General features: G+C 50.3%; 1 protein-coding gene across 8 annotated transcripts in view; it reads right to left on the bottom strand.

Annotated features, from left to right (window-relative positions):
• Positions 1 to 117: 117 nt before the first annotated feature.
• LOC127580049 (caskin-2-like) overlaps positions 118 to 26,675 on the bottom strand; it is a 227,874-nt gene continuing 201,316 nt past the window's right edge. For all 8 annotated transcript variants that reach the window (XM_052033195.1, XM_052033194.1, XM_052033197.1 and 5 more), the window contains 7 exons: positions 19,852 to 19,946; positions 15,992 to 16,102; positions 14,475 to 14,576; positions 11,976 to 12,114; positions 8,943 to 11,138; positions 7,146 to 7,503; positions 118 to 5,066 (listed from right to left, as the gene is read on the bottom strand). In XM_052033195.1, coding sequence (XP_051889155.1) covers positions 4,973 to 5,066; positions 7,146 to 7,503; positions 8,943 to 11,138; positions 11,976 to 12,114; positions 14,475 to 14,576; positions 15,992 to 16,102; positions 19,852 to 19,946 — 3,095 coding nt within the window. In that variant the 3' untranslated portion in view covers positions 118 to 4,972. The remainder of the gene's footprint in view (positions 5,067 to 7,145; positions 7,504 to 8,942; positions 11,139 to 11,975; positions 12,115 to 14,474; positions 14,577 to 15,991; positions 16,103 to 19,851; positions 19,947 to 26,675) is intronic.

The raw sequence follows: 26,675 nt of genomic DNA, 5'->3' as shown, positions 1-26,675 counted from the left end.
ACTCATTTCCACTTCTGTCCCGTGAGTTCCGAGGTGGCTGATGAAGTCAGTGTGAGACATGCTGGTCCATTTCTCAAGCCTGGGAAATAACTTGCACACAAGCATGTTGAAGCCAAGCAGGTAAAAATTTGAAGTTCTTAATCACACATGTTAGAAATTTCAGAATACACATTATACACATTTGCAACAATAATACAAGTCAGTAAGTTGTAATTTACATCAAGCTTTTACATAACTCAAAAACAGCTTCTTAATTGTTACATTGTGCCTTTCCCTTTGCTATCATTAACGGTTTCCATAATTTTGTACACTAATTAATCTTACAGCAGATAAGAAATCTTAGTAAATCCAGTGTAGCATCTCCTCTGACTTTCACCATTCTCTGCTGCGGCTGTTTCTCCATCTACAACATTTGGTACATTTATAGGAAGAAAATGTTTTCAAAAATATATATTATTCTGAAAGGTAGGAGCAGGTAGGTATTTACATAATAAAACTTGCACTGCTACAGCAGGCAAAATTGTGCTTGGATCAGGTTGTGATGTCCATGGTGATCTAATACTCAGCATAGGCATGCAGTCTATCACCATGGCGATGCTATGGAATCTGCAGTTATTTACATGCAGGAACCTATCAGAACATGGGTGTCAGTGAATGGTGGCTACTGTGCCCTTTCTGGTATGCAACTATTCACCCGCAGCGCTGGCGGTTGAGATTGGCTGGCACGCTTCGAGGGAAAAGTCAGGGCACCGGACTGATCCAACCACACGCTCGTGTATCTGGGACCATCTCCATCCCATGTGTGGAATGCTGCTGTGCTAAATCAACCACTGTACTGCCCTGCATCACAGCGCCCAGGGTCACTAAAGCCACTTTTTAAATAGCAGTTTTAGGAAGTATATTGGACCGCTTCCCTCTAATATGGTGGGCCTATATTTCATCTATTAAAGTCCTGATTCATTTAATTTGAATCTAGTAAATGCCAAATATCCAACTCCTGAGTTTTTGTTACAAGGGCATGTTATCTGGGTGCAGCTGGCTGAAGAGGATTCATTTAGTAATAGCTGAGTTCATTCAAAGTAGCTGCTGAGAAAATAGACACGGATGGGTCCTCCCCACATGTGTTGGAGAGGGCTCCACACTTGTGTCTGGTAAACCTCTCACTCATGGCTATAGAAATCTTGCATGTTGCATGTGATGGAACAAAGGCAGTTTTCTGGTGTACACAGCTGTAAAGTATCTGGAATAATGTCAGGAGTATTAAGTGAAGGGGTCAAATCATCTGGGTATTGATCTCATTGATTCCTAAGATCCCCAAGCAGCATACAGCACAGAAATGGACCCTTCAGCCTGCTGAGTCTGTGCCAACCGTACCCATTTACACTAATCGCATTCTGTTTTCCTCTCCACCAGATTCCACCATTTACCCTGGGTGCTATCAAAACTCCATGGAACTTTGAGAGCACCCTGACTGTGCTAGGGCTATCCCATGCACAGGCATCCCAGTCACTCAAAGCTGCTCTATTTGTAAGTTGTTTCCCATTACCCCTCCCCAACTGTGTCAAACTTAATGCCCAGACTGACGGCTCGTCGGGCTTGAGTACAGGCAGCGGAAGGTGATCCAATGCAATGCGGCTGATTTCTGAAACTTGGAACACTGTTCTTACAGTGTATTGGAATAATAGATCTACTGTAGATCCCTCTGACAGGCAGTGAAGTTCAGCCTGGCCTCTCCAGTAGTAAACAGGAATAACTGTGATGCTTTCAAGTAGCTGGGGTAGGGGCACAGCCTGGGAACTTTGTTTTACCCTGTTGCTGTTTCACACTTCAAAGCTCATAGGGAGGGCAATCCTCCTAAACTTAACTGAAGCACACCACCTATGCACGAAACTGCAAGTCTTACAGGAATCTCCTGGGCATTTGTGGCAATGGTTTGCTTTGCAAAGCTTCCAGGCAAAGCACATACATTACAATCAAAATTTTAACTTAAGAGGCAAGCAACTTGTTCTACGTTATAGGATCACCTTCCTCTGCAGGGGCTTGGATTGAAAGGACCAAACCGTGATCTATTATAAGAGCTCAAGACCTGACTGCACTGAAAAATCTGTGAAGTTCCTCGCTACTTTCAGTACGAGCCATACAGGTAAGCTGAACAACTCATTTTTCTGTGTGTCCTGGGGTTGCCAAGCACCTACCAGTGGAAATAGTTTCTCCTTCCATATTCTAGCTAAGCCTTTCATCATTTGGCACTGACATCCATAGGACATGGTCTGGGGTTGTGCTATCTTGAAGTCTGGGGTTCTCGATACCCAATCCTAATGACAGTGGTGAGTCCTTGTACGTATTAGAATGTGCTCCTGAGTCAGACATCCAGCAGTAATAACTCTGCAGATGCTTCCTTCCCTCCCAACATCCTGCAAGCAAACATAGGAAGGGATGGACTGTGTGAATGGTCCATCGCACATGGTAGAATGCATGGAGACTGCCTGTTTTGGTAAAAGATTGAGAGGAGAGCAGCATGGTAGTGCAGCAGTTAGTGCTGCTGTCTCTAAGTTCCAGACACCTGTGCTTTTCAATCCTGATGCTGTCTGTATGGGCTTCCTCTGGTTTCTTTCACATTCCAAAGATGTGCTGGTAGGTTAATAGGCCACTGTAAATTTCCCCTTACTGTAGGTAAGTGGCAAAAGAATGAGGGGCGTTGGTGGGCATACGTCACAGGAGTACAGGGAAGTAAGTGGGGGAATGGGACTGGTGGGCAGCTCTCCAATGACAAGAAATAGTTACATGATTAGGGAGCAGTCACTTAAACTGCGTGAGAACTTGTAGGGGGTGGTCAATCTCTGGAATTCCCTTCCCTGCAGACTTGTGCAGACTAGGTCAATGGGGGTATTCAAAGAGAAAGTAGATACAACTTTAAAAGATCAGGGAACTGAGGACTAGGGGGAGCTGGCACAGAAGAGGCCAGGGGCAGATCAGCCATGATCAAACTGAATGGCAGGATAGCCTACTCCCTATTTTCTTACGTTCTTATGATGGGAGTTCCCCTGGGAACCACCATGGAAATGATGGGCCAAATGGCCGCTTTTATTGTAAGAAGTAAGAGATCTAGGGGAACTGATTACCAGTTCTTCTCCTTTCCTGGTACAAACAGGCCAGGGCAAGTTAAACCCAGTTGTGAAAGGGTTTGATCCCTTCAAGCTTCCAAGGCACAGAAGTCAATTACTATTAGAAATCAGTAAAATGCTTACACCACTGATGGACTTTACACATTCACTCTGGCAAAGCAGCCTGCAGTCATTGTGTTAACAGATTTTAAAAAATGCATACACAGACACACGTTTTCACACATATACCCGCACACCAGAAAAGGCACACAAACTGCTGTAAAAAGAGCTGCAGTAGTTACAGCAGCTCTGGAACCTGTTTGTGAAATACTGACCTCGGTTTAAATATCTTGCTTTCTGCTGCATCTCCATGTTTTGTTTTAAAAGTGTTGTTTTGTTGCATATTGCAAGGTCCAAGGGTGGCCATGCACAAATTATTTTCAGGACTGTTTTCTGAAATACTGAACTGTGAATTAAATATTCTTAAGAAATGCTCCTCCTCCACAGGAACTGCAGTAGCTATCAATCTTATCGCACAGGGGAAGAGCAGCCAGGTATTGATAAGCTAATGAGAAGCAACAGTGCCAGGGTTATACAGATCAGCTTATTTCTGGCCAATCACATGACAGTGTTTCACCAGCAATGGTTCATTGTGCCAACTAGAGATACTTCAATATGCAACAGAATCCCTCACTGAGTCACAGATCTGTGCCATTCTTTGTTTCCTCCAAATGTCCGGTGCCTAAAGGACTGTGCTGATTGATCATAAAGTAGCAGCAAGACCAGCCTCCCAGAGCACTGGTGTACTGGTGATTGTCACAGTGGGACCACTGCCAGAATATGGGACCATGTCAAACTGGAATGTTGGAGGACACACTGGACCTTGGTCCACTGGGAATCATAGAAAGCCAAGTGCCCACACAGACACTGATAAGCAGAAGGCTTCACCATACTCGTAGCAGCTGGGAGGTGCAGATTCAGCCCAAACGCAGTTACCTTTGCTGCCTCTGGGAATCTCAGCAGCTTGCATTTATATAGCACCATTAGAGTAGTGAAGGAACACCTCAAGGCACTACACAAGAAATCGTACTGACACACTCAATTGGCACCAACTTGAGTTGCTCAGAATTCTGACAAAATAGAAACGTGAAGATGTCCTGATCTATAGTTGCGTTTTCCACACCCTGAAACAACAAAGATCCTTGGGTTTTCAAAATTAGACGTTTTGGTGATAGGGTAGCATCCTCTTTAAAGGAAAGTTCTGCCTTGTAAATGAACCACCAGTCAGCCTGGGAGCTTGTGCCTGCCTGTAAAACTCAGTCACTGAAGATTAACTGGTTCTAATCGGCAGTTGTTTCTACATTGAGTGCAATTGTAGGTCTTCAGCAGCAGTAGTTAGTAGATCTATGCCCAGTGCAACTGATCTAGAACCTTCTCTTCCATCAGCTGATCTGGGTTGACATATTGTGCTTTAGCTCATTTAAGTGCTCGTTGCAAGGTCAGTTGAAGCTGACAGTGGGGAAGATATCTATACATATTTTTAAAAAAATAAAAGGAATACAATGCAGTGTCTCTTGCTGCCCGTGGTTAATTCCTGTCATAATTGATGAAAATCTGCCAGCATCTCACCAGGGGAGCAGGGAGTTCTGCCTGAAGCCAAACTTCGGGGTGGGGGGGGCTTTCATCCTCAACCACCCCCTGGGAATCAAATGCAGCACAAAGTCTATCAGTAGGTTGTTCATTCCTGCCTCAAACATGGGCTTCCCAGTCAATATTTCCTGGGCACACCTGGCAGTGCAGAGCTTTCTGCTGGGCGTGATCCCCTGGTGGTGAAAAGGAAAAGGGTGGCCTTCAGCAACTCTGCATGGTCAATCTAACATAGCATCCAGCTGATCAGCGAGGTCGTCAAACATGCTGCCAATGTCGTCCAGGATGTTGCCCGCAGACTTCGTGGAATTGGAGCTGGGGGAGGCAAAGGAAGCAATAAGAGAGGGTAAAATGTCTGCTGGCTACACGGGGTTGGGCAGTGTCTGAAGAGATCATTGGGGACCCTACCTGGGGCCAAAATACCACCCAGGGTGAGGGGGCAGAGGGTGGATGGTGTGAAGATAAGCATCAAAACAGTCACTATGCCCCACTGAGTCTGCACTGACCATTCAGTGCCCATTCACACCAATCCCGTTTTATTCTCCCCACATTCCTATCAACGCAACACTAGAGGCCGTTTACAGCGGCCAATTAACCCACAACCCAAATGGCTTTGGGATGTGGGATGAAACTCGAGCACCTGGAGGAAACCCACGCAGTCATAGGGAGAATGTGCAAACTCCACACAGACAGCACTGGAGTTCAGGATTGAACCTGGGGGTCACTAGGAGTTGTGAGGCAGCATCTCTCCCACTGTGCTGTCCAAATCCAAACACCCTAAAAAAAAAAGTCACTAATGAACCCAGAAGGAACTTAAGAGGAAAGCTCTTCATCCTGAGAGCGCAAGGCATCTCACTGTCACTCTGACCCCTCATCCTTACTGCACTGTTCCCCTGAAGCTCAATGTGAGCTTGGGGAACCTCATCTCTTTACATCCCACATTCCTGCCTCTCCCACTTGGCATCGAGACCATCTCCCCATTTCTGGCATTTTTATTTCAGATTTCCAGCAATCTTCACTCCCCCGTGACTTCAGAATCTGCATTCACATCTTTCCCAGGCCAACATTTTATTTTCCCTGAACAGCTCCTTTCACCTTGAACCATTTCCCCCCTTTCCCCCCCCCCCCTTTTGTCACTGAATCCCTCCTGTTCCCATCACAGACTTTCCCATTCTTGAGCAAGGGTCCTTACCCAGAAACATTAACTGTGCTTCCCCCGCCATAGATACTGCCTGACCTGTTGAGCATTTCCAGCACCACCTGTTTTTAGTTATGAAAGCCTTTATTTGAATCTATAATCAACAGTCCAAATGCAGGGGAAGAAGATATGATGTGTTTTTATTTTCAAAAAGCCTTTGGACAAGGTGCCAGACAAAAGCCGAACACTCAAATTCAGAGTTTATTGGATTGGGGCTCGTATATTAGCAAGGCTTGAGGGTTGGTTATTGAACAGAAGGACCAAGAAAATAAAGTTGATTTTCAAGACAGCAAGTTATAATTGGGTTTCTGCAAAATCTCCCTCTGGGTCTCAGCTACTTACGATTTGTATCAATGATGTCGATGGGGGCACTGAATATTATAACCAGGTTCACTGATGGTGCAGAGTCAGCGGGACAGAGAGAGCAAGCAAGCAGGTAACAAATGAAATATGAGGAGCAATGTGACGTTACCGTTTGGAGAGGAAAAATAGAAAAGTGAGATAATATTGGTATTTAAAGTTTAGGAAATTCTGGTAGAAGAATCACAAGAAACATGCAGTTAAAGTTAGCATGCAGGTAAAACAAGCAATTAGGAAATCAAACATTATGAAACACTTTTTAAAGCAGGACTGGAGTATTATAGCAAGCGGGGCTTCCTGAATTAATCCTGGGATTTGGTGAGACCCTACCTGAAAAACTGTGCTCAGTTTTGGTTTCTTTATCTAAGGAAGGATGTACTGGGCTTAGACCTGGAGGGAGTGTAATGAAGGTTCATTAGACTGAGAGGAGCATCCCGAGGAGAGATTAGACCTTAAAATTCAGCTGACATCTTCTTGACGGGGTAGGCGATGAATGTTTTCCTTGACACATGAAGAGGGGTCAGCCAATCAGGATCGAGAGAAGGAGACAGCTCTTCACCCACAGCGCTTCATATCTCTGGCGGTCTCTGCGCCAGTGTGTGAACATGCAGTTGAGATGTATTTTGAAGAGAGATTGATGTATAAAGTGAATTGAGGAATACAAGACGGAGCTGGGACAGTAGATCAGCTTTCATTTTACTGACGATGTAGCATTCTCATAGAGCTGAATGTTAACTTGTTCCCCCACTTTGACTCCTCTGCCTATTTCCCAACTTTGGAACAGATTACTCAACAACCACAATGCTACAGAAAGCTTGTTGCTAACGGTTACTTACGTTGCTTTGCCATTATCTTCTTGGGTCAGTTTGCGTTCCACGGCATGGAGAGCGGCTTCCAGGCAGCTGCTGGTCTGCTCCAGTCGCTGGTGAGCGAGTGCGGTCTGCGGGACCTCCGCAGCAGGTCTCGCCACCACGGCCGCCGTCCGCTCTGTCACCCCAGTGGCCGGGGCTGCGGGCACAGAGCCGCACCCTGTGCCCAGTGGCTGCACCAGGCAAGGGGGCCTTGGCAACGCAGGGCCAGGGCTGCCAGCCTGCAGACACCTGCTGGCTTTGGGGCTGCTGAAGTGCAGGCCTCGGGCTGGGGCAGGCTTCGGGGAAGTGTTCAGACTGGGCAGAGATTGCTTTTGGCAGGTTTCTGAAATAAAAAGAGACAAAACGATTAACAATCTGCTTCTCTTAGAATCAGAATTGTACAGCAGAGAAACAGGCCCTTCAGCCCATCATGCCTATATACTAATCCCACTTCCCTGCATTAATTCCATATCCCTCTACACCCTGCTCATTCAAGTACCTGTCCAGATGCCTTTTAAATGTAGTTACTGTTCCTGCCTCCACTGGAAGCTCTTTATGCAACAACTTGTCCCCTTTTAAACCTTCTCACCTTAAACCTATGCCCTCTTATTTTAGATACCCCTACCACTGGAAACAGACACTGGCTATATCTATGCCTCTCATAATTTTAAATACCTCTATCATGTCACCTCTCAGCCTCCTTCACTCCTGGGAAAGAAAGACCCATGTCTATTCAACCTCTCCTGAAAACTCAAGCCCTCCAATCCGGAGGCAAAGTTGAAGGAACAGCTTAACCAAAAGCCTGTTTCGTCAGCAGCTTCCACTGTAGTAGGAACTGCAGCAGGTTCTGCAGGCTGGTGGCAGTGAAGGGGTTAACAGCTCAGCCTGACTACGGAGTGTGTAGTGAGGATCTCCTGAGCCCAGTGCTATCTGTAATGGCAGAGGTCCAAATTCCTGGAGAGCCAAGTGCAAGGACAAACGCCAACTGCCACTGGAAGATCAACAACGTGGTGACAGACCCACTTTGGTCTGCCCGAAACTTGTATAACGAGATGTCCGTAAGGGAATGCTGCCGGCTGGCACATTCCAGGCTGCAGGACGCACTGAAGCTCAGTATTGTCAATGTAAAGGTTCTGTGGGGAAGGACCACAGTCTAGGGTCCAGCTGCCACTGGATACTGAGTGGATGGACCCTGTGCAAGGGCCACTCAAACACTGGATGGGTCTCAACCCGAAATGTCGACTGTCCATCTGCCTCCACAGACGCTGCCTGACCCGCTGAGTACCTCCCAGTCTTTCTGTGTTGCTCCAGATTCCGGCATCTGCAGTCTCCGGTGTCTCCAGCAGCACTGATGCTGTTGCAGTAATTCAGCAGGTCGAGCAGCATCTGTGGGGGAGGGGGAAAGGAACTGTGTGCATTTTGTGTGGAAACCCTGCATCAGGACTGTGTGTGGAGAAGGCCAGTATCAGGAGGAGAGGGGGACCTCGGTACAAGTGACAATAATAAACCAATACCGATACTGGCTGTTTTCTCCCCCCTCCACTCTCAGTCCTGATGCAGGGTTTCGACCCGAAACGTCGACGATTCCTTTCCTCCCAAAGATGCTGCTCGACCTGCTGAGTTTCTCCAGCAACACACACACACAAAATGCTGGAGGAACTCAGCGGGTCAGGCAGCGTCTATGGAGGGGAACGAACAGTCCACGTTTCGGGTCGAGACCCTTCCTCAGGATTGTCCATTTCTCCAGACTCTAGCACCTTCTGTCCCCTTTGCTGCCGTTACCTGCAGCTGGCCCCCTGCTCTGTGAAGGCCTGTTGGAGGCAGGCACCGGCACAGTCTGTTTGGGCGGGACGGCTGGTTTGGGAGAGAGCGGGGGTCTCAGCGTGTGCTTGGTCCCCTTCTCCAAGGACTGGATGCTCCTCTCGATCTCGGCGATCCTGAACTCCATGCAGGCGTCGTCGTCCAAGTCGCCCTTGAGGTGCGGCCCGGAGTCCACCATGTGCACGGCCTGGGCATCGGCGTAGCGCGGCCCAGGTTTCAGTGGACGGTGCTGCGCTGCCCCGTTCGACCCCTCCTTCTCTCTGGCCTTTGGCCGCCGCTTGACCGTATCGGACTCCGTCAGGTTAAACTCAGGGAGCTCCGGCTGGCTGGGAGCGGTGCTGGTCGCCGTGGTCACCTCACTCCCTGACTGGGTGTCAAAGCCCGGCTGAGCCTGTAGGTCCTCGGTGCCAGGCGCAGAGTCCGCCCGGCCGGCAGCGTTGGGCTTGGGCCGCTGCTTGATGGTCAAGTTCCCCTCCTCGGCGAAAGGGATGCACTCGCTGGAGCTGTTCTGGGAGCTGGAGGAGGCCTCGAGGTCTCCCTTCCCGGCCTTCGGCTCCTCCTCCGTGTCCGACTTCACCTCCTCCCCCTCTGCCTTGCCTCCGGCCTGCCCGCTGACCGCCGGCTCACTGACCGTCCGCCGCCGGTTTGCCACGTCCCTTGCCTTCTCCAGTGGCCCGGGGATGGCCTTGGTCGGCGTTGGGATGCTCCCATCATGCCTGGGACTCTTGGGAGCGGCCTGCTGCTGGCCCTCCTTCCTCGTCTCGGGCATCTCCTTCTTCTCCGGTCTGGAAGGTCTCAGCAAGGCCTGGCCTACCGGGGCGCCGGTCAGCTCCAGGAGGGCGGCGATGCTCCTCACATTCCGGGCACCGTCGCTCGGTTCCTGCTGTCGGGGCAACCCTTCCACCAGGTCCGGGGCGTGGCAGGGGATCGGGCAGGAGTCCCTTTCGGGCTCCAACTCCTGCTCCTGGGCGCTGGACACAGAGCTCAGGCGCTTGGGCGGAGGGGGCGGCGGTCCCTTCTTCTTCCCGCGGACGGCGAACGACTGGCTGCGGTTGACGATGTTCTTGTCCGCCGGGCCCTGGGCCTTGGAGGCCTGGTGACGCCCCGGGCGGCGGGCGAGGGTGGCATATGAGCTGACGGGCCCGATGGCTGGCTCTTCCTCCTCCGCCTCGCCGTCCGACACGGCGTACCGGTTCAGGCTCTGAGACCGCTTCTTCGGTCTGTGGGCGGTGTCCCCGCCGCTGCCAAACTCCGCGCCCGGGTGCTGGAGGACCGGCCCGGTGCCGGGGTGCACCCCACCCGCCTCCTCCGGCCTGTCGCCGTTGGCCACACCACACCGGGGGTGCGAGTAGGCAAAGCCCGAGTGGGCGGAGGAGGCCTGGAGCGGCGGCTGGCAAGCGTGAGGCGAGGCCTTGAGGCGTTCCAGTGTGGAAGAGGAGAAGGCAGCAGGTTTCCCTTTGACAGGGGGCTGTGGGTAGGGCAGGGCTTGGGCCGCCTTCCCTTTGCTTGGGGTATGGGGTGGGGTGAAGCCCGGCGAGGAGGGCAGCATCTTCACCGGGTTGGACGCGGGCACGCCGGGCCTCTGGTAGTGGTCCCTGCCATCTGGCCCATTCCTCTCCTTATCTGGACTGCCTCCCCCGCTGCTCCCCAGCGCCCTGCCGCTGTCCGGGCTGCGGCCGGCGAGCTGGACGGGCGCGGCGTCCCTGGGCTGGCGAAGGAAGGTGGTCCTCCCGCTGCCGCTGCTCCCGTCTCCGCTGCCCAGACTCTCTTGGGATTTGCTGTCCGTCCGGGTCCCGCCGAGAACGTTCTCCTGGGAGTGGCCGGATCCTCGGGACCGGACGCCGATGCTCTCCTGGCTGCGGGAGATGGCTCCCGCCTGATTCATCACTAGACTCTCCTGGCAGTTGTAGCAAGGGTTGGACATGGCGGTCTGCAACTCATAGCTCAGCTCGCTGTCCTGGAAGGTCAGCATCTTGGGCGTGTGTGGAGAATGGCACTCCCCATTCTCGCCCTGGGACGGCTCAATGGTGACAATCTCCAGCGCGCTGGGAGCCTTGCGCCGAAGGGTTGCTGTCTTGGCCTCTGCCTCTGCTTGATTTAGCGCCTTCTGCACGTCCAGAAGCTTCTTCACTGCGATCATCATCTTCTTCTGATGTCCTGCAAAAACACACAGAGTCACTCAAATGGAAATCTCTGGGTTCTTCCCCACCCCCCCTTTTCCTTGTCTGAATATGTTGGTTAAAACAGAACCGGGTAACAGAGCTCAGTCTTCACGTCAGCGCTGACTGGCAGCGGGAGGGGCTGTTTCTCTGTGGGGAATGTGGGTGACTCTCATCTCCTTGGAAAGCTGTCGTGCCCCCTGAGCACCGATCATCTAGCGGCACTAAGTTATAGAGTCATACAGCACAGAAACAGGCCCTTCGGCCCAACTGATCCCTGCTGACCAAGATTCTCATCTAAGCTAGTCCAATTTGATGCGTTTGGCGCATAGCCCTCTGAACATTTCCTATCCATGTACCTGTCCAAGTACCTTTTAATGTACCTGCCTCGACCACTTCCTCTGGCACCTCATTCCATGTAATGACCATCCTCTGGGTGAAGAAGTTGCCCCTCAGGTTCCTATTAAATTTCTCCCCTCTCACCTTAAACTTATGTCCTCTAGTTCTTGGTTCCCCAACCCTGGGAAAAAGACTGTGCACATTGACCCAATCTGTGCCCCTCAGGATTTTATACACCTCTATATGATCGCCCCTCATCCTCCTACACTTCAATGAATAGGGTCCCAGTCTGTTCAAGTTCCATAACTCAGTCCCTCGGGTCCTGGCAACATCCTCGTAGATCTCCTCTGCACTCTTTCCAGCCTAATGGCATCTTTCCTATAGCAGGGTGACCAAATGTGGATGGAATCTTCCAAATGCTGCCTCAGCAATGTCCTGTACACCTGCAAGGTAAGTGTTGAACCCCTGACTGCCGCAGGTTGGAAGCCACTCTTACCCAGCTGTGTGATTCCAATTTCTTGTAGATCCTCCCAGGTGATCTCACTGATGAAGGTGATGCTGTCGTAGCCGTTATCCACCAGCTTCTTGTGGTACTGAGACAAGCCAATGGCACTCAGCCACTCAAACAAATCCACCTGCAAACAGAGGAGCAGAAGGTGGGCATGGTGTGAATTCCAGATCCTTTATACTGTTAGTTCACAGGAAAGCTCTTCCCCCCCCCCCCCCAATTAAATCCCACTGTCTTCTGGGGCACTGCTACATGATAACATTGGTGGTGGTCATTCTTTGCAGCTTAATCCAACCACCAAGCATCAACAATATCTTTGAGCACTGGAGACATTATGGATAGGCTCAAACTTACTCTCAGCCATTACATACTTTCCAAATGAGCTCAATCCACACATTATCAGGAGGCAACGGTCCAGTGCAGCCCTAAGACTCTTAGACATATTGTATCTCCCCGGTCTGGAGAGGCTTCATATCGTCTCAACACCAGATGGACTCTGACTTCACGATCTACCTTGTTGTGACCTTGCACCTTATTGCACTGCACTTTCTCTGTACTATTATTGTTTTTACCTGCACTACATCAATGCACTGTGTAATGAATTGATCTGTATGCAAGACAAGTTTTTCACTGTACCTCAGTACAAGTGACAATAATAAACCAATACCACCAGTGGGCATGTGGCCTGAAGTGGAAAGAGTCATTCTTGAAGCTGATTACAACCAACTTGTCACAAGCATATGATTAAATGTTGATCTCCTGCTTCACGTAGCAAAGGAGGGAGAATCATTTTGGATTCTCCCATGAGTAGGACAGGGATCAAGCTCTTCCTGAGAGGGGGTTTGGGGACCCTGGGACCTGGGCTCAAACCAGAAAGAGAGATGGAGAGATGCAAGGTCCTGTTTGCTGCAACGTCAACAGTTCCTAAAAGCCCACAAGGGTTGACCCACGAGCGAACAATTGGTTTGTCTGGCACTTGTTGGTGACGGACTCAGTAACAAAAGATGGAAACAGGGCATTCTGCAGTGAAAGGTTTCCTTGTGAGGGTGGGGGAATGTATCCTGTAACCACCCCCACATAAACAAGAGCAAAACTACTTCAGAGTGATTCACTGGACACAATGTGGCTTCGGGTAGCTTGAAAGGAGCTTTATAGATCGCAGGTTATTATCATTGGATTTCACTGCATCGAAGAGGGAGCTATAGCCGTGCTGCATCTGCCCTGAGAGTGTTTGACGAGCCAATGCAAGGGGAGTTTTACTCTGTATCTACATGTTGGCAGAAGGCCATTGAATATGTGGTTGATCTTTGCAGAGTGAGCTGATGGTGACATCAATCAAGGTGCAATACTGGTTTGATGCCCTTTTGGGGTTCAAATGCCCAGCTAAAGCTCTGGATCTGCCTTAAACAGTACCAAGGCCACCCCAACAGGACCATGTGCAGAGAGTGCCCACTGCTTGTAGGTCAGTTGGTGAGTGATTGATGCTCCCCGTTGCCACAATTTTACAAACATTGATGTTCTTTAGACATATTTAAGGTGTGGGTTACAGCTGATGAAGGGACCTGTGCTGATTCCAAGGCTGCTGCACAAAGCAGCGTTGAGCCCAGAAGCCAACTATTGGCTGTCCAATCACGATACAGTGATCAATACTGGAAGGACAGTGGCAAAGTGTCATCTCCCTTACTCCTAGTGATACCTCACACATTTTTATTTCACTTTTTAAGAAGTGTTACACAGCAATAGAATAACATTTTCAGCAAGTTTAAAGGGAGTGCGGGAAACAGAGTCTCAATGAGCTTAAAAGGAGTATGGGAGCTAGGACCCTGTGACACAGCTATTAACCCTGTGGCCTAGTAACATGAGGGATGCACTGGAGCTTAGTGGGGGGATATGTGGGAGGGAAGGGTTAGATAGATCTTAGAGCAGGATAAAATGTCGGCACAACAATGCCAAGGGCTCCTTCAGACATGGAGGGGCTGAGGAAACCCCTCAAACAATGAAAGGAGGTATCACCCCAGAGGGCCACATCAGTGGCAATGGTGCTGTGGTTTAAAACAAAGCATTGACCCTATTGAATGTATTGACCAAATGCCACTAAGAATGTATATAGTTTTTTTTTCAGTGTATATGTACTGTTATGAATAAAGTTTATTTTTGAAATTAAAAAAAAGATTAACAGCAAGTTATTGGTTCTCAGGGCTTTAAAACTGAGACATTGAAGATCCCATGAGTTGGACGTGGGAACTGCACACAATAACTGTGGGAAAGACAAACAGGCAATCGGGGCTCATTGCATTTGGTACCGACTTCAGAGGCTGTGCAGGTGAGAGCAGTACCCTTGCTTGGGTAGGGGACTCGGGGAAGAGTGACTGTATCTTTTCATAACTTGGTTACAGCATCAAGGACAACACAAGGGGTAGGAGAGATGGTGGGGGAGAGGCGGAGGTCGTGGTCGGATTCGCTCTGGGTGCCGCGTGGATTACTCACCGGTCTGTAGTCAGGAAGCCACTCTGGAATGCTCAGCTTGCTGATCTCGGTTGAAATCTTCTTCCTGTGGCCAGGTTTTGTCACGCCGATTGCTGTCAGGTCCTGTGTGCAGAATGGTGCCAATCAGTGTCAATCACATCGGGCAGATGACTACCCTGAGTTGTGGTGACCTTAAGACTTTGGTTATGGGGAGAGATTGGAGAGGCTGGGATTGTTTTCCCTGGAGTGAAGGAGGCTGAGGCCTAACCTGACAGAAGCATGCAAGATTATGAGAGGCATAGGAAGGGGAGATGGTCAAAACCCTTTTATCCCCCATGGTGGGAGTATCAAAACCAAAAGGACATAGATTTGTGGAGTTTTAAAGGGGACCTGAGGGGTTCTTTGCACAGTGAGTGGTTGACATCTGGAACATTGGGGACATAGTTTTAAGGTGATTGGAGGAAGATACAAGGGGGATGTCGGGGTAAGTTTTTTTACACAGAGAGTGGTGGGTGCGTGGAACACACTGCCGAGAGAGGTTGTGGGGGCAGATACATTAGGGACACTTAAGAGACTCTTAGATAGACATATAATTGATAGAGAAATGGGGGGATATGTAGGAGGGAAGGGTTAGATAGATCTTAGAGCAGGATAAGTTGTCGGCACAACATTGTAGGCCAAAGGGTCTGCACCGTGCTGTAATGTTCTATGTTGCCAGAGGAGGTGGTGAAATCAGAAACAATTGTTATGTTTGAGGCATTTATACAGATAGGCAAGGCATCAAAGGAAATGGTCCTAATGTGGGCAAATGGGATCAGTGTAGAAGGGCGGCGGAGTCAGCATGGACAGGGTTGGACCAAGGGCCTGTTCCTGTGCTGTACGATTCTGCGACTCCAAGATGTTCTCCAAGATGGGGATTATCACAGGGCCTGAAGTATCACTCTGTCCAATAGGGAATTCAGGAGAGAGGAAGTTTTTAAGTCACACTACCACTGGAGTGGTTCACATCAGAGCCGGTCGTCTTGAGGGGAAAACTGACGGAGAAAGGAACAGGAAGGATAGCTGGTGAGAAGGAAAGTGGAAGGAGGTTTACGTGCGCTGCCTGACTTTGACGATGCAGTAAGAATGTAAGGGAGCAGGTTCAAAGTACTTTGGGGTCAATTACGTTATAACAAACTTCACAACCAACCCAACACAAATACCTAAATCTTGGTGAAACCTCACCCGTCCCCAGTTCCTTGTCAACCTTCCCCCCCCACCCCCACCCCACTCACCTTCTTTGTTGCACTACAATGAGTTCTACTCCACCTCCCTCTCGCTCAGGAACTATCCCCGTCACCCAATCGAAGCAAGAGGAAAGCCCTCAGCAGAGCGGCCGTGGTGAGCTGAGGTGCCTCCTGCAGTGCTGCGAGAGTCTGCCCTCCTCGACCTTGCCTCACTCTGACTCAGGGGCCTTTCCCTCTCCTCAGAAGTTCCCCGGCCTGGGTCAGGAGCTCCAAACAGCCAGGGTGGAGTCACTGCCAGTCGCTGGTACTCACCTCCGGGGTCATGCGGCTGATGGTTGGCACGTCGTACCCCGCGTTGATGAAGTTAGCCGTGTAGTGCTGAAGCTGGAACTCACTCAGCCAGTTGAAGATAGCTTCAGCATCCTGGAGGGACAAGGGGCAGGGTGTTAATGCCTGATGATCACAGTGGCATCCACAAAAACATTCACCAGTATCAGGGTTGCATAGCTGGTAGAGCTGCTGCCTCACAGCACCAGAGACTCAGGTTTGATCCTGATATAGAACATAGAACACTACAGCTCAGTACAGGCCCTATGGCCCACAGTGTTGTGCTGACATTTTATCCTGCTCTAAGATCTATCTAACCCTTCCCTCCCACATAGCCCCCTATTTTTCTATCATTCATGTGCCTATCTAAGAGTCTCTTAAATGTCCCTAATGTATCTGACCCCACAACCTCTGCAGGCAGTGCGTTCCACGCACCCACCACTCTGTGTAAAAAAACTTACCCCCGACCTCCCCCTTATACCTTCCTGCAACCACCTTAAAATTATGCCCCCTTGTGTGAGCTATTGTCGCAATGGGAAAAAGTCTCTGACTGTCCACTCGATCTATGCCTCTTTTCATCTTGTACACCTCTATCAAGTCACCTTTCATCCTCCTCCTCTCCAAAGAGAAAAGCCCTAGCTCACTCAACCTCTCTTGATAAGACATGCTCTCCAATCCAGGCAACATCCTGGTAAATCTCTTCTGCACCCTCTCTAAAGCTTCCACATCCTTTCTATAATGAGGCGACCAGAACTGAACACAATACCAGAACTGACCTTGGGTACCGTCTGGGTGGAGGTTGCACATTCTCCCTAAGATCATGTGGGTTTCCTCCGGGTGCTCCAGTTTCCACCCACATCCCAAAAATGTGCAGGTTTGTAGGTTAATTGGTATTGGTTTATTATTGTCACTTGTACCGAGGTACAGTGAAAAACTCGTCTTGTATACCGTTCGTACAGATCAATTTATTACACGGTGCATTGAGGTAGTACAGGGTAAAACAATACCAGAATATAGAGTAAAGTGTCACAGCTGCAGGGAAGTGCATTGCAGGTAGACAATAAGGTGCAAGGTCACAACAAGGTAGATTGTGAAGTCAAGAGTCCATCTCATCGTATAAGGGAGCCGTTCAATAGTCTTATCACCGTGGGATAGAAGCTGTCCTTGAGCCTGGTGGTACGTGCCCTCAGGCTCCTGTATCTTCTGCCTGACGGGAGAGGAGAGAAGAGAGAATGACCCACATGGGTGGGGTCTTTGATTGTGCCGGCTGCTTCACCAAGGCAGCGAGAGGTATAGACAGAGTCCATGGAGGGGAGGCTGGTTTCCGTGATGCGCTGGGCTGTGTCCACAACCCTCTGCAGTTTCTTGTGGTCCCGGGCAGAGCAGTTGCCATACCAAGCCATGATGCATCCAGATAGGATGCTTTCGATGGTGCATCGATAAAAATTGGTGAGTGTCAAAGGGGACGTGCCAAATATCTTTAGCCTCCTGAGGAAGTAGGAGCGCTGGTGAGTTTTCTTGGCCGTGGCGTCTACGTGGTAGGACCAGGACAGGCTATTGGTGAGGTTCACTCCTCAGAACTTGGAACTTAAGTGGCCACTGTAAGTTGTCCCTAGTGTGTAGGTGGGTGGTCAAATCGAGGCGGGAGTTGGTAGGAATGTGGAGAGAACAATGTGGTTTAGAGCAGGATTAGTGTTTAAACAGGAGGTTGAATGTCGGCATGGACTTTGTGGGCCGAAGGGCCTGTTTCCATGCTGTATCTTTCTTTGACTCGATGTGACTGCAGATGTCATGGCTGAGTTTAATGAAAAACATTTCTCACCCACTCACGAGATCCCTGGCTGAAACAACTTTCCACAAAGGACTTGGAGTTTTGAGTCTTTTTTTCCCCCCAAGTTGGGGTTGTTGGGTGGGAAGGGAGGGTTGCAAAATGTTTTGCCTTGAGCAGAGTTGTGAAGCTCACGTTCGTTGACACCTTCCACTTCTGGTGTGGAATTAGCTGCTGCTGGTTAATTGCTAACAACAGCACAAGACCTCACCTCGAAGTCTGCAGGCTCTGGCGAGAAAAGAGTCATGATCCACGAGTGCCGTTTGGGGACGGGGGGTGTACTTGCAAAGCAGGCACGGACATAACGGGCTCAATCGTGATGCCCTTTCCCTCCAAACCCCTGCTTATGTGAGAAAGGCTTGTGATGACTCATCGGCAAAGTCTGGTGATTTGGGAATGGGAGGCTGTGGATTAAAACCCTGGCTAGAGTCGGGAGGAACAAAGAGCAGAGGGGAACTACTTTTCCAAACCGGAATGTTGGATTCAGGGTAGGAAGAACACAGGGAGATCCCCAATAATCTGCCTTCCCAAGGTCCCTCCCTGCAGTCTCCCTCAAGCCTGCTCACATGGAGCACAATCTTCACTGAATGTTGGAGGAATTATAAAAGGACAGACCACCGGATTAGCCGTGCTTCTTCACACAGTGAGGGTGCAATTATCGAGGGCTCTCTAACGGTTTTCAAAAAATGCCAGCTGTGCACAGATCTTTACACATGCTTCACCTGTGTTCATGTGTATCGATGTGCATAGGTACATGCGTGCATATTTATTTGCATGTACAAGCCCGTACATTGTGTACATGTGTGGGCATATGTGTTTAGAGGCAAACAGGCCCTTCAGCCCATCAAGTCTGTACCAACCATCAAGCACTCATTCCCATTTTATTCTCCCCACATTCCCGTCAACTCCTGTCAGAATCTACCACTCACCTACACACTCGGGGCAAATTTGCAGTTGGCCGTCCAACCAGCACGTCTTTGAGATGTGGGAGGGAACTGGAGGGGGAAACCCATGTGGTCACAGGGAGGACGTGCAAACTCCACACAGACAGCGTCCGAGCTCAGGACTGAACCTGGGTCTCTGGAGCTGTGAGGCAGCAGCTCTGCAGGCTGCACCACTGCATTATCCATGCATGTACGCCTGCACTGGTATGTGTGCGTGAGCACTGGTATGTGTGCAATGTGCCTCTCAGCCGGGGAAGGTGTTTCAGCACTCGAGGTTTACGCATGCGGTTCCTCAGTCTCAGCATAGCTCGGAGGGCGAGGGAGGGGTCTCCAGCCCCCCCCCAGTTGTTCCAGAATCCAATTCTCAGCCACTCCACACATTCCTGTACAGGGACCAGGCCAGAGGCAGGCGCCAGGGAAACTCCTCTGTTCCCAGTGAAAGAAATTCCTTACTAAAACACAGGCTCCATGTGTCAGCCCCAGTGTAACGCGGGGAGAGGGAAAGTCAGAGCAAACAGACAGACTCGGGAGGCAACCAACACAGGGCCCAGATCAAGAGACGTCTCCAAGAAATGACTAATGTTGAACTGAGAATACCCTCCTAACAAACAAAGATTTGTATATATTTTCCATTGAGTAAAAATTTCAGTAAAGAACAGCATTTATCCAAATGGTCTGCCTCAAACCCAACCTTTGGGGCAAACATTAATTCCAGAGTATACCCGCAGGAACACACCACCAAACTCTTGAAAATTCATCACTAAAACCAATTAAAACTCACTGGCAAGTCCCATTAGAACATCATCAAAACTCATGAGGACTCAATACCATTAAACATCAACATTCACTATACATCAATATTGATTAAAACTCCAAATAAATATTGATTGAATCACAATCTATATCCACAAATTCACCATTCATGAAAATTCAATCAATATCAATTAGAAATGAATATTGACTAAAGCAGTCAAAATTGATCAGAACTCTAATTCCTTTAAAGCAATTAAATTCAATCAAAACTCAATATCAATTAAAATATGAAGGGTTCTGAGCTTTGCCTGTTCCCTCACCTTGCCCTCCAGGAGCTGGTCAGGGTGAATGAACTGTTGTGTGTATCCCTGTTCTCCAGACTTGTAGCTGGGGAAGTCCTGATGTCTCTGCATCCCTGTAAAGAGGAAATAAGTCAGTGGAAAGACCGAGACGCTGGTTTTTGATGCCAGTCCAAGCTGAAGAGGCAAAGTCTCCCTGCTACCTGACAGGCTTCAAATGCAATTAATTTGGTATTCCAGTTCCAACTGGCGCAAGTCCACAGCACACAATTGTACATTGTATGTCGCAACTGCAATCATTATGGGGGTTTCACTCAGAAAAGGCATGAGGAACACCTACAGAATGCCAATTAAGGAACTTTGTAATTACATTTAACCTGTGTAGTACCTGCCCTGGGAACATGAGCTGGGACAGTGTAGAGGGAGCTTCACTCATATCTAACTCATGCTGCCTCTACCCCGGAGGTGTGTTATGAGACAACGTAGAGGGAATTTATTCTGTATCTAACCTGTCCTGTCCCTGCCTTGGGAGTGTGTGACAGGACAGTGTAGAGAGAGTTTTACTCTGTATCTAACCTTTGATGTACCTGCCCCGGGAGTGCGTGACGGGACAGTGTAGAGGGAGTTTTACTCTGTATCTAACTTTGATGTACCTGCCCTGGGAATGTGTGACGGGATAGCACAGAATGAGCTTTACTCCGTGTCTAACCTGTGCTGGCTCTGCCTTGAGAATGTTTGATGGGGCCATGCAGAGGGAGATTTACTATGTTTCTAACACATGCTATGCCCACACTGGGGGTGTTGGTGGGGCAGTGTGGAGGGAGTGAAACAGGCCATGCAGAACCTGTGGAAAGAGAAACAAGTTAATGTTTCAGGTCCGGGACAGAGAACTGCGGAAGAGAGAGAATGAGTGGGTTTTCATTAGCAGAGAAGGTGGGGGAGGAAGCTTTATTCTGTATCTAACCTGCTCCATCCCTGCCATGGCAGAGTGTGACTGGACATTGTAAAGGAGCATTACTCTGTGTCTACCCTGTGCTACTTTGTACAGCCTGTTTTATTCTGTTTTCTGCAGTGGTAACGTACAAATACAGCAGTAATGGCTGATGTGGCAATGACTTGAATCGCCCAACCTGAATTCCGACTGCCATTTACCAGCCAGTTGTTCACACACACGCACATATGCCAATCGCTGTTCCCCAAAGAGCCTGCTGAGCTCTCGACGTGTGGTGGGGAGTGGACCCAGGAAACGGCAGCAAGGAACTCTCACCAGGCTTTCCACAGCGATTATCTGGGAGGCGGGTACTCACTAGGAATATCTGGACAAGCATTCGGATTACCAAAGCATTGAAGGCTGCTGACCAAGTGCTTGTGAATGAGACTAGTATAGATAGGGACTTGGTGGTTGGTATGGACACGGTGAGCTGAAGGTTTCTGTGCTGTGAGGATGGCAACGTGTGAATATTCTTGAAGTATTTTGGAAAAAATATACCTTTATATACATGTTACCCAGAATAACCTCTGCCCTGTTGGTGTTTTGGGGAAAGAACCACAAGTGATGTTCGCCAAGTTCACCACACCCTTGGATCCACAGCAACACTGTGACCACTTTGATCACTTTGCACTACAATGGACTTTTTTTTTGTACTAACTGTGTTCATTCTTGTAAAATTTGTGTACAATTTATGTTTTTCTTGTGAATGTTGTGTACCTGATGCTATGTGGCTTTGATGCTGCTGCAAGTAAGTTTTACATTGGACCTGTGCATTTACATACTTGTGCATGTGACAATAAACTCAACTTTGACCCCTCTCCCTTAGTCCAGGGAAAGGACGGGGTCTCCCGCACCCCCTGGCCTGTCTGCATTCAGCTGCCGTTTGTACCGGAGGATCTCAGCAGAGCCCCTGTGCTGGAGGGTTTGAACCGCCAGCAGCAGGTCCGAGCTCCGAGCAGTGCAGAGAGTGGCCAGTGTCACCAGCAGCCGGGTGGTCAGAAGGTGCCCGGCTGGGTCCCCAGCCCATCACTGCAATGTCCTGCCCGGGGACAAAGCCATTGCTCCAACTGGTGGAGTAGAAACAGAAACTGCAGGAAACACTCTGCAGGTCAGGCAGCATCTGTGGAGAGAGAAACAGCTAACGTTTCAGATCCGGGACCTTTCATAGAACGTAGAACAATTACAGCACAATTCAGGCCCTTCAGCCCACAAAGCTGTGCCGAACATGTCCCTACCCTAGAAATTACTAGGCTTACCCATAGCCTTCGATTTTACTCAGCTCCACGTACCGATCTAACAGTCTCTTGAAAGACCCTATCGTATCCGCCTCTGCCTCCGCCACCGTTGACGGCAGCCCATTCCACGTAATTCTTTCATCCGAACCTGAATGGTTTCTCTTCCCACAGACGCTGCCTGACTTGCTGAGATTTTCCCAGTGTTTTACGCTTTTATTTCGGATTTCCAGCAGTCTTTTCGATCGTCACTGGCTCGATATTTACCCCAGCATCAGCTGGTCACCCCTTTTACTGTCGTGTTCATACATCACCGCAGCAGAGAAAGGCCCTGAAGGTGTCTAGTGATCACACTGAGCGCAACTTTGTTGTATTTAGCCCCAGACTGCAAGTACCCCGACTTGTAATCTGGGTTCTACACACACTGAGGTAGTAACACTCTCCGCTCAGTCCTGTCCAGTGACAGAGTGAGACCAGCAACTCCTTGCAGACGTGGGTCTCCTGGATGTTGTTTCTGAGAGAGTCCGGTTTGGAGGTGTGGGATTCGACTATTTTAAGTAGGTTTTTTAACATGTATAGTGTTTAATGGCTGCTTCCTAGCTTATTGGTTTATCCATCAGGTGTGTGTTCTCATTGGTTGGTTTGGCCACAGGTATCTAATAGGTTTCCCGATTGGACTATTGTTAGCTAAGGAGTACCTCTTATCTCAGGTATAAAAAGTGTCGTTTTTTGTTAATCACTCTCTTGCTTATCTCTCTCTCTTGTTCTCTTTCTCTCTCTTGTTCTCCTCCCTTCCCCCCCCCCCCCCCCCCCCCCACCCGGCCCAAGGTCATCTTTAGTTCCTTTTGTCTCGGCTCATCTCCCAGTAGTAAAGCCAGTGCCATGTGCTCTGTGACTGTTTCTTTGTTTTAAACTTTTCCAATAAAACGATGTGAAGCAGCAAGTTGTTTCCAACTCATTTTTGGAAAGTACCTGCGGATTCGAAAATAACCAGATGCGACAGAGGGTAGAGAACAGCCCAGACTTGCAGTACCCCAAGTTATCAACACTCTCCACATTGGTTAGGACCACAAACAGACCTTGTGTTACCTTACCCACTTCTACTCAAGCTTTCTAACAGCTATTGGCAGGGGATTTTATCCACACAGACAGAGGTTGGAGTCCCGATCACACTGCCTGAAGAGGTGGTGGAGGCAGATAATCCCATTTAAGGAGCAGCTGGACAAGAGTCACCAGGGCACAGAAGGCTACAGACCTAATACAGTAAATGGGATTAGTATAGATGGGTACAACGAGCAGCATGGATGTGATGGGCCTAAGGGCCTGTTTCTGTGCCAAATGACTCTGCGATCATTCCACCCTTTAACCTCTCTGTATAGTTATGTAGGATTGTCAGCTCTGGGTGTCTATTAGTCCCTCTTGCCTTGCTTTGTTCAGCTCTGTCACACTGATCACTTAACCACCACTCTCTCACCTCAACACAAGTGACAAGGTGGCATTCACAAAATGAAAGCACAGACCTGAGGCTGGGGGTCAGGGGTCATAGCTCGGCCTAGTTCCAACCCCCGCTCCTTCCAAGTTGGCAGGACCTGTGTGCACCTCGGGGACGTGCCCCCCCGAGCCACTGCGGCAGGACCTTTCCACAGCTCAGTGTGTCACTGAAAACAGCCTCACACACTCATGCGTGAGGGGAAACTAGTGTTCGAGAGCGAGGGGGAGAAGAAGGGGAGTTTGGACAGGTGCTGTCATCGGTTGTCAAAAGGAAGGTTGCTCCGCACTCCTTGACCAAATGGTCATTTTATCTTTGAAATGTGATCTCTGGGAATTAGCATTAGGGGGTCTCAGCAGCACTGCAAATCTGGCTGCACTTTAACAAGCCCTTCCCCGCTCAGTGCAGCATGCACCCACCCATCGGGAGCAGACAGAATCGGAGCCATGTTCTCACACAGAGTTTGTGCGCAGGACAGGGGTAAAACACACGCAGGACAGTGGGTAAAACACACGCAGGACAGTGGGTAAAACACATGCAGGACAGTGGGTATTACATACACAGGCCAGTAGGTAAAACACACGCAGGACAGTGGGTATTACGTACACAGGCCAGTGGGTATTACATATGCAGGTCAGTGGGTAAAACACACGCAGGCCAGTGGGTAAAAAACACGCAGGCCAGTGGGTAAAACACACGCAGGACAGTGGGTATTACATACGCAGGCCAGTGGGTATTACATACGCAGGCCAGTGGGTATTACATACGCAGGACAGTGGATAAAATGCATGCAAGCTGGTGCGTAAAACACGTGCAGGCATGTGTATAAAATGCACACAGGCTGGTGGGTAACAAGTCTATGGACCAGTGGGTAGAATGCGTGTAGGCATGTGGTAAAATGTACACAGACTGGTGCATAAAATGCAGGCAGGCCTGTGCGTGAAACACGTGCAGGCTGACGGGTAAGACGCAGGCAGCTATGTGGTAAAGGATGCGCAGAATGGTGGAGGCTGATACATTGGTCAAGTTCAAGAGATTGCTAGATAAGCATATGGAGGAATTGAAGATAGAGGGATATGTGGGAGGAAGGGGTTAGATAGGCTTAGGAGTGGTTTGAAGGTCGGCACAACATGGAGAGCCGAAGGGCCTGTATTGTGATGTATTGTTCTATGATTCTATAATACACAGACGCAGGCCAGTGGATAAAGCACAGGTGCAGACCAGTGGGTAAAACACAGGCACAGGCCGGTGGGTAAAACGCACACAAGCCTGGGGGTAAATCACACACAGGCTGACCAATAGTTTGATGAACTATTTCAGAGACTTTGGTATTTAACGGCACTGTGAGAGCTTCAGGAGACAGGGAGTCCAGATTTACATCACCCCTTCCTTAGGCCTCAGTTTCAACATTCCCCAACTGTTCCCTTCAGGACACAGGCAGGACTGTCCATTCCAAGTGGGGAACATGGTTTGGGGTACGATCCCCACCCCCCCCCCCCCCCCACCTCACCCTGAGCGCAGACTGGGGATCGCAGACTCTGGCTGGGTGCTTCCAAACACGAGCTCCCAGTCCCAGCTCTTCCCCCGGTTCTGTGCTCTCGCCGGGCTGGAGCAGATTACCTGCGTCCCACCGACAGGCCCCAGTCCCCGTGAACGACGTCCAGGGCCAGAGGACACGTTTAAAGCGAGATAAAAGGGTCGCATCCCAACAGGTGTGGAAAAGGGAGAGAACAAATCAGAAATCAGTGGCTGGGCAACTTTGGGAGGCAGGACAGAGGGGCAGGACCCCCAGTAGTGAAGATACGACGTGACGTTCGGTTCTCAGAGGACGCAGGCAAACTCTCTCCACATCACACCGAGGCAAGCCACAGCAAGTAGCTGTAAAGTCGAGCTGCCAGTTTACCAGGTAGTTAAAGGACAAAGGGCCCAGGGCAAATGGGAAGGCTGATCTCCATAACAACATGGTATGGAGTGACAGAGAGTGCTGGCAGACAACAGAACCACGTCTGGCATCCATCAGCCCACAGACTGCACTCTCTCCCAGCCACAGTCCAACCTGTCGTGGGAGCACTGCGCACGATTCAAGGTAAGAGACAGGTCAGGGCCAACAAACCAAACCACCGGCTCGGCATAAATCAGTCGTACGTTGCCGGGCCTGGATTCACAGAGACAGAGACAGGTGTGTTTCACCTTCTGGTGGTGGGGAGAGGAGTGGTGGAGGAAATGGGAGGGGAGGGGAGGGTAGGAGAGCGGAAGGGGAAGGGAGGGATGAGGGGGTGAGGGAAGTAGGCAGGAGATGAGAGAATGGGAGGGTGGGGGGAGCAATGTGGGGGAGAGGGAGAGGGGGAGAAGGGGAGAAGGGGAGAGGGAGAGGAGGGGGAGAGGAGGGGAGAGGGAGAGGAGGGGGAGAGGGAGAGGAGGGGGAGAGGGAGAGGAGGGGGAGAGGGAGAGGAGGGGGAGAGGGAGAGGAGGGGGAGAGGGAGAGGAGGGGGAGAGGGAGAGGAGGGGGAGAGGGAGAGGAGGGGGAGAGGGAGAGGAGGGGGAGAGGGAGAGGAGGGGGAGAGGGAGAGGAGGGGGAGAGGGAGAGGAGGGGGAGAGGGAGAAGGCGGAGAGGAGAGGGGAAGGATAGGAATGCAAAGGGAAAATTGGAGGGTAAGGGAGGGTGGAGGAGAGAGGAGGGGAGGGAAAGAGGAGAGAGCCAAGGTGACAGAAGGGGAGAGGAGGGGAGGGAGTGTTGAGGAGGAGCGGAGGGATAGGGAGGGGAAAGGGGGAGGGGAAGGGATGGGGGGGGAAGGGATGGGGGGGGTAGGGATGGGGGGGAAGGGATGGGGGGGGAAGGGATGGGGGGGAAGGGATGGGGGGGAAGGGATGGGGGGGGAAGGGATGGGGGGAAGGGATGGGGGGAAGGGATGGGGTGGAGGGGAAGGGATGGGGGGAAGGGGTGGGGGGGAAGGGGTGGGGGGGAAGGGGTGGGGTGGGGGGGAAGGGATGGGGAGGGGGGGAAGGGATGGGGTGGGGGGGAAGGGATGGGAGGGGAAGGGATGGGTGGGAAGGGATGGGGGGAAGGGATGGGGTGGGGGGAAGGGATGGGGTGGGGGGGAAGGGATGGGAGGGGAAGGGATGGGAGGGGAAG

The sequence above is a fragment of the Pristis pectinata genome, chromosome 18, assembly GCF_009764475.1.
Source record: "Pristis pectinata isolate sPriPec2 chromosome 18, sPriPec2.1.pri, whole genome shotgun sequence".
Lineage (NCBI taxonomy): Eukaryota > Metazoa > Chordata > Chondrichthyes > Rhinopristiformes > Pristidae > Pristis > Pristis pectinata.
The sequence above is the reverse complement of the archived record's forward strand: the minus strand, read 5'-3'. Positions and strand labels throughout refer to the sequence as shown.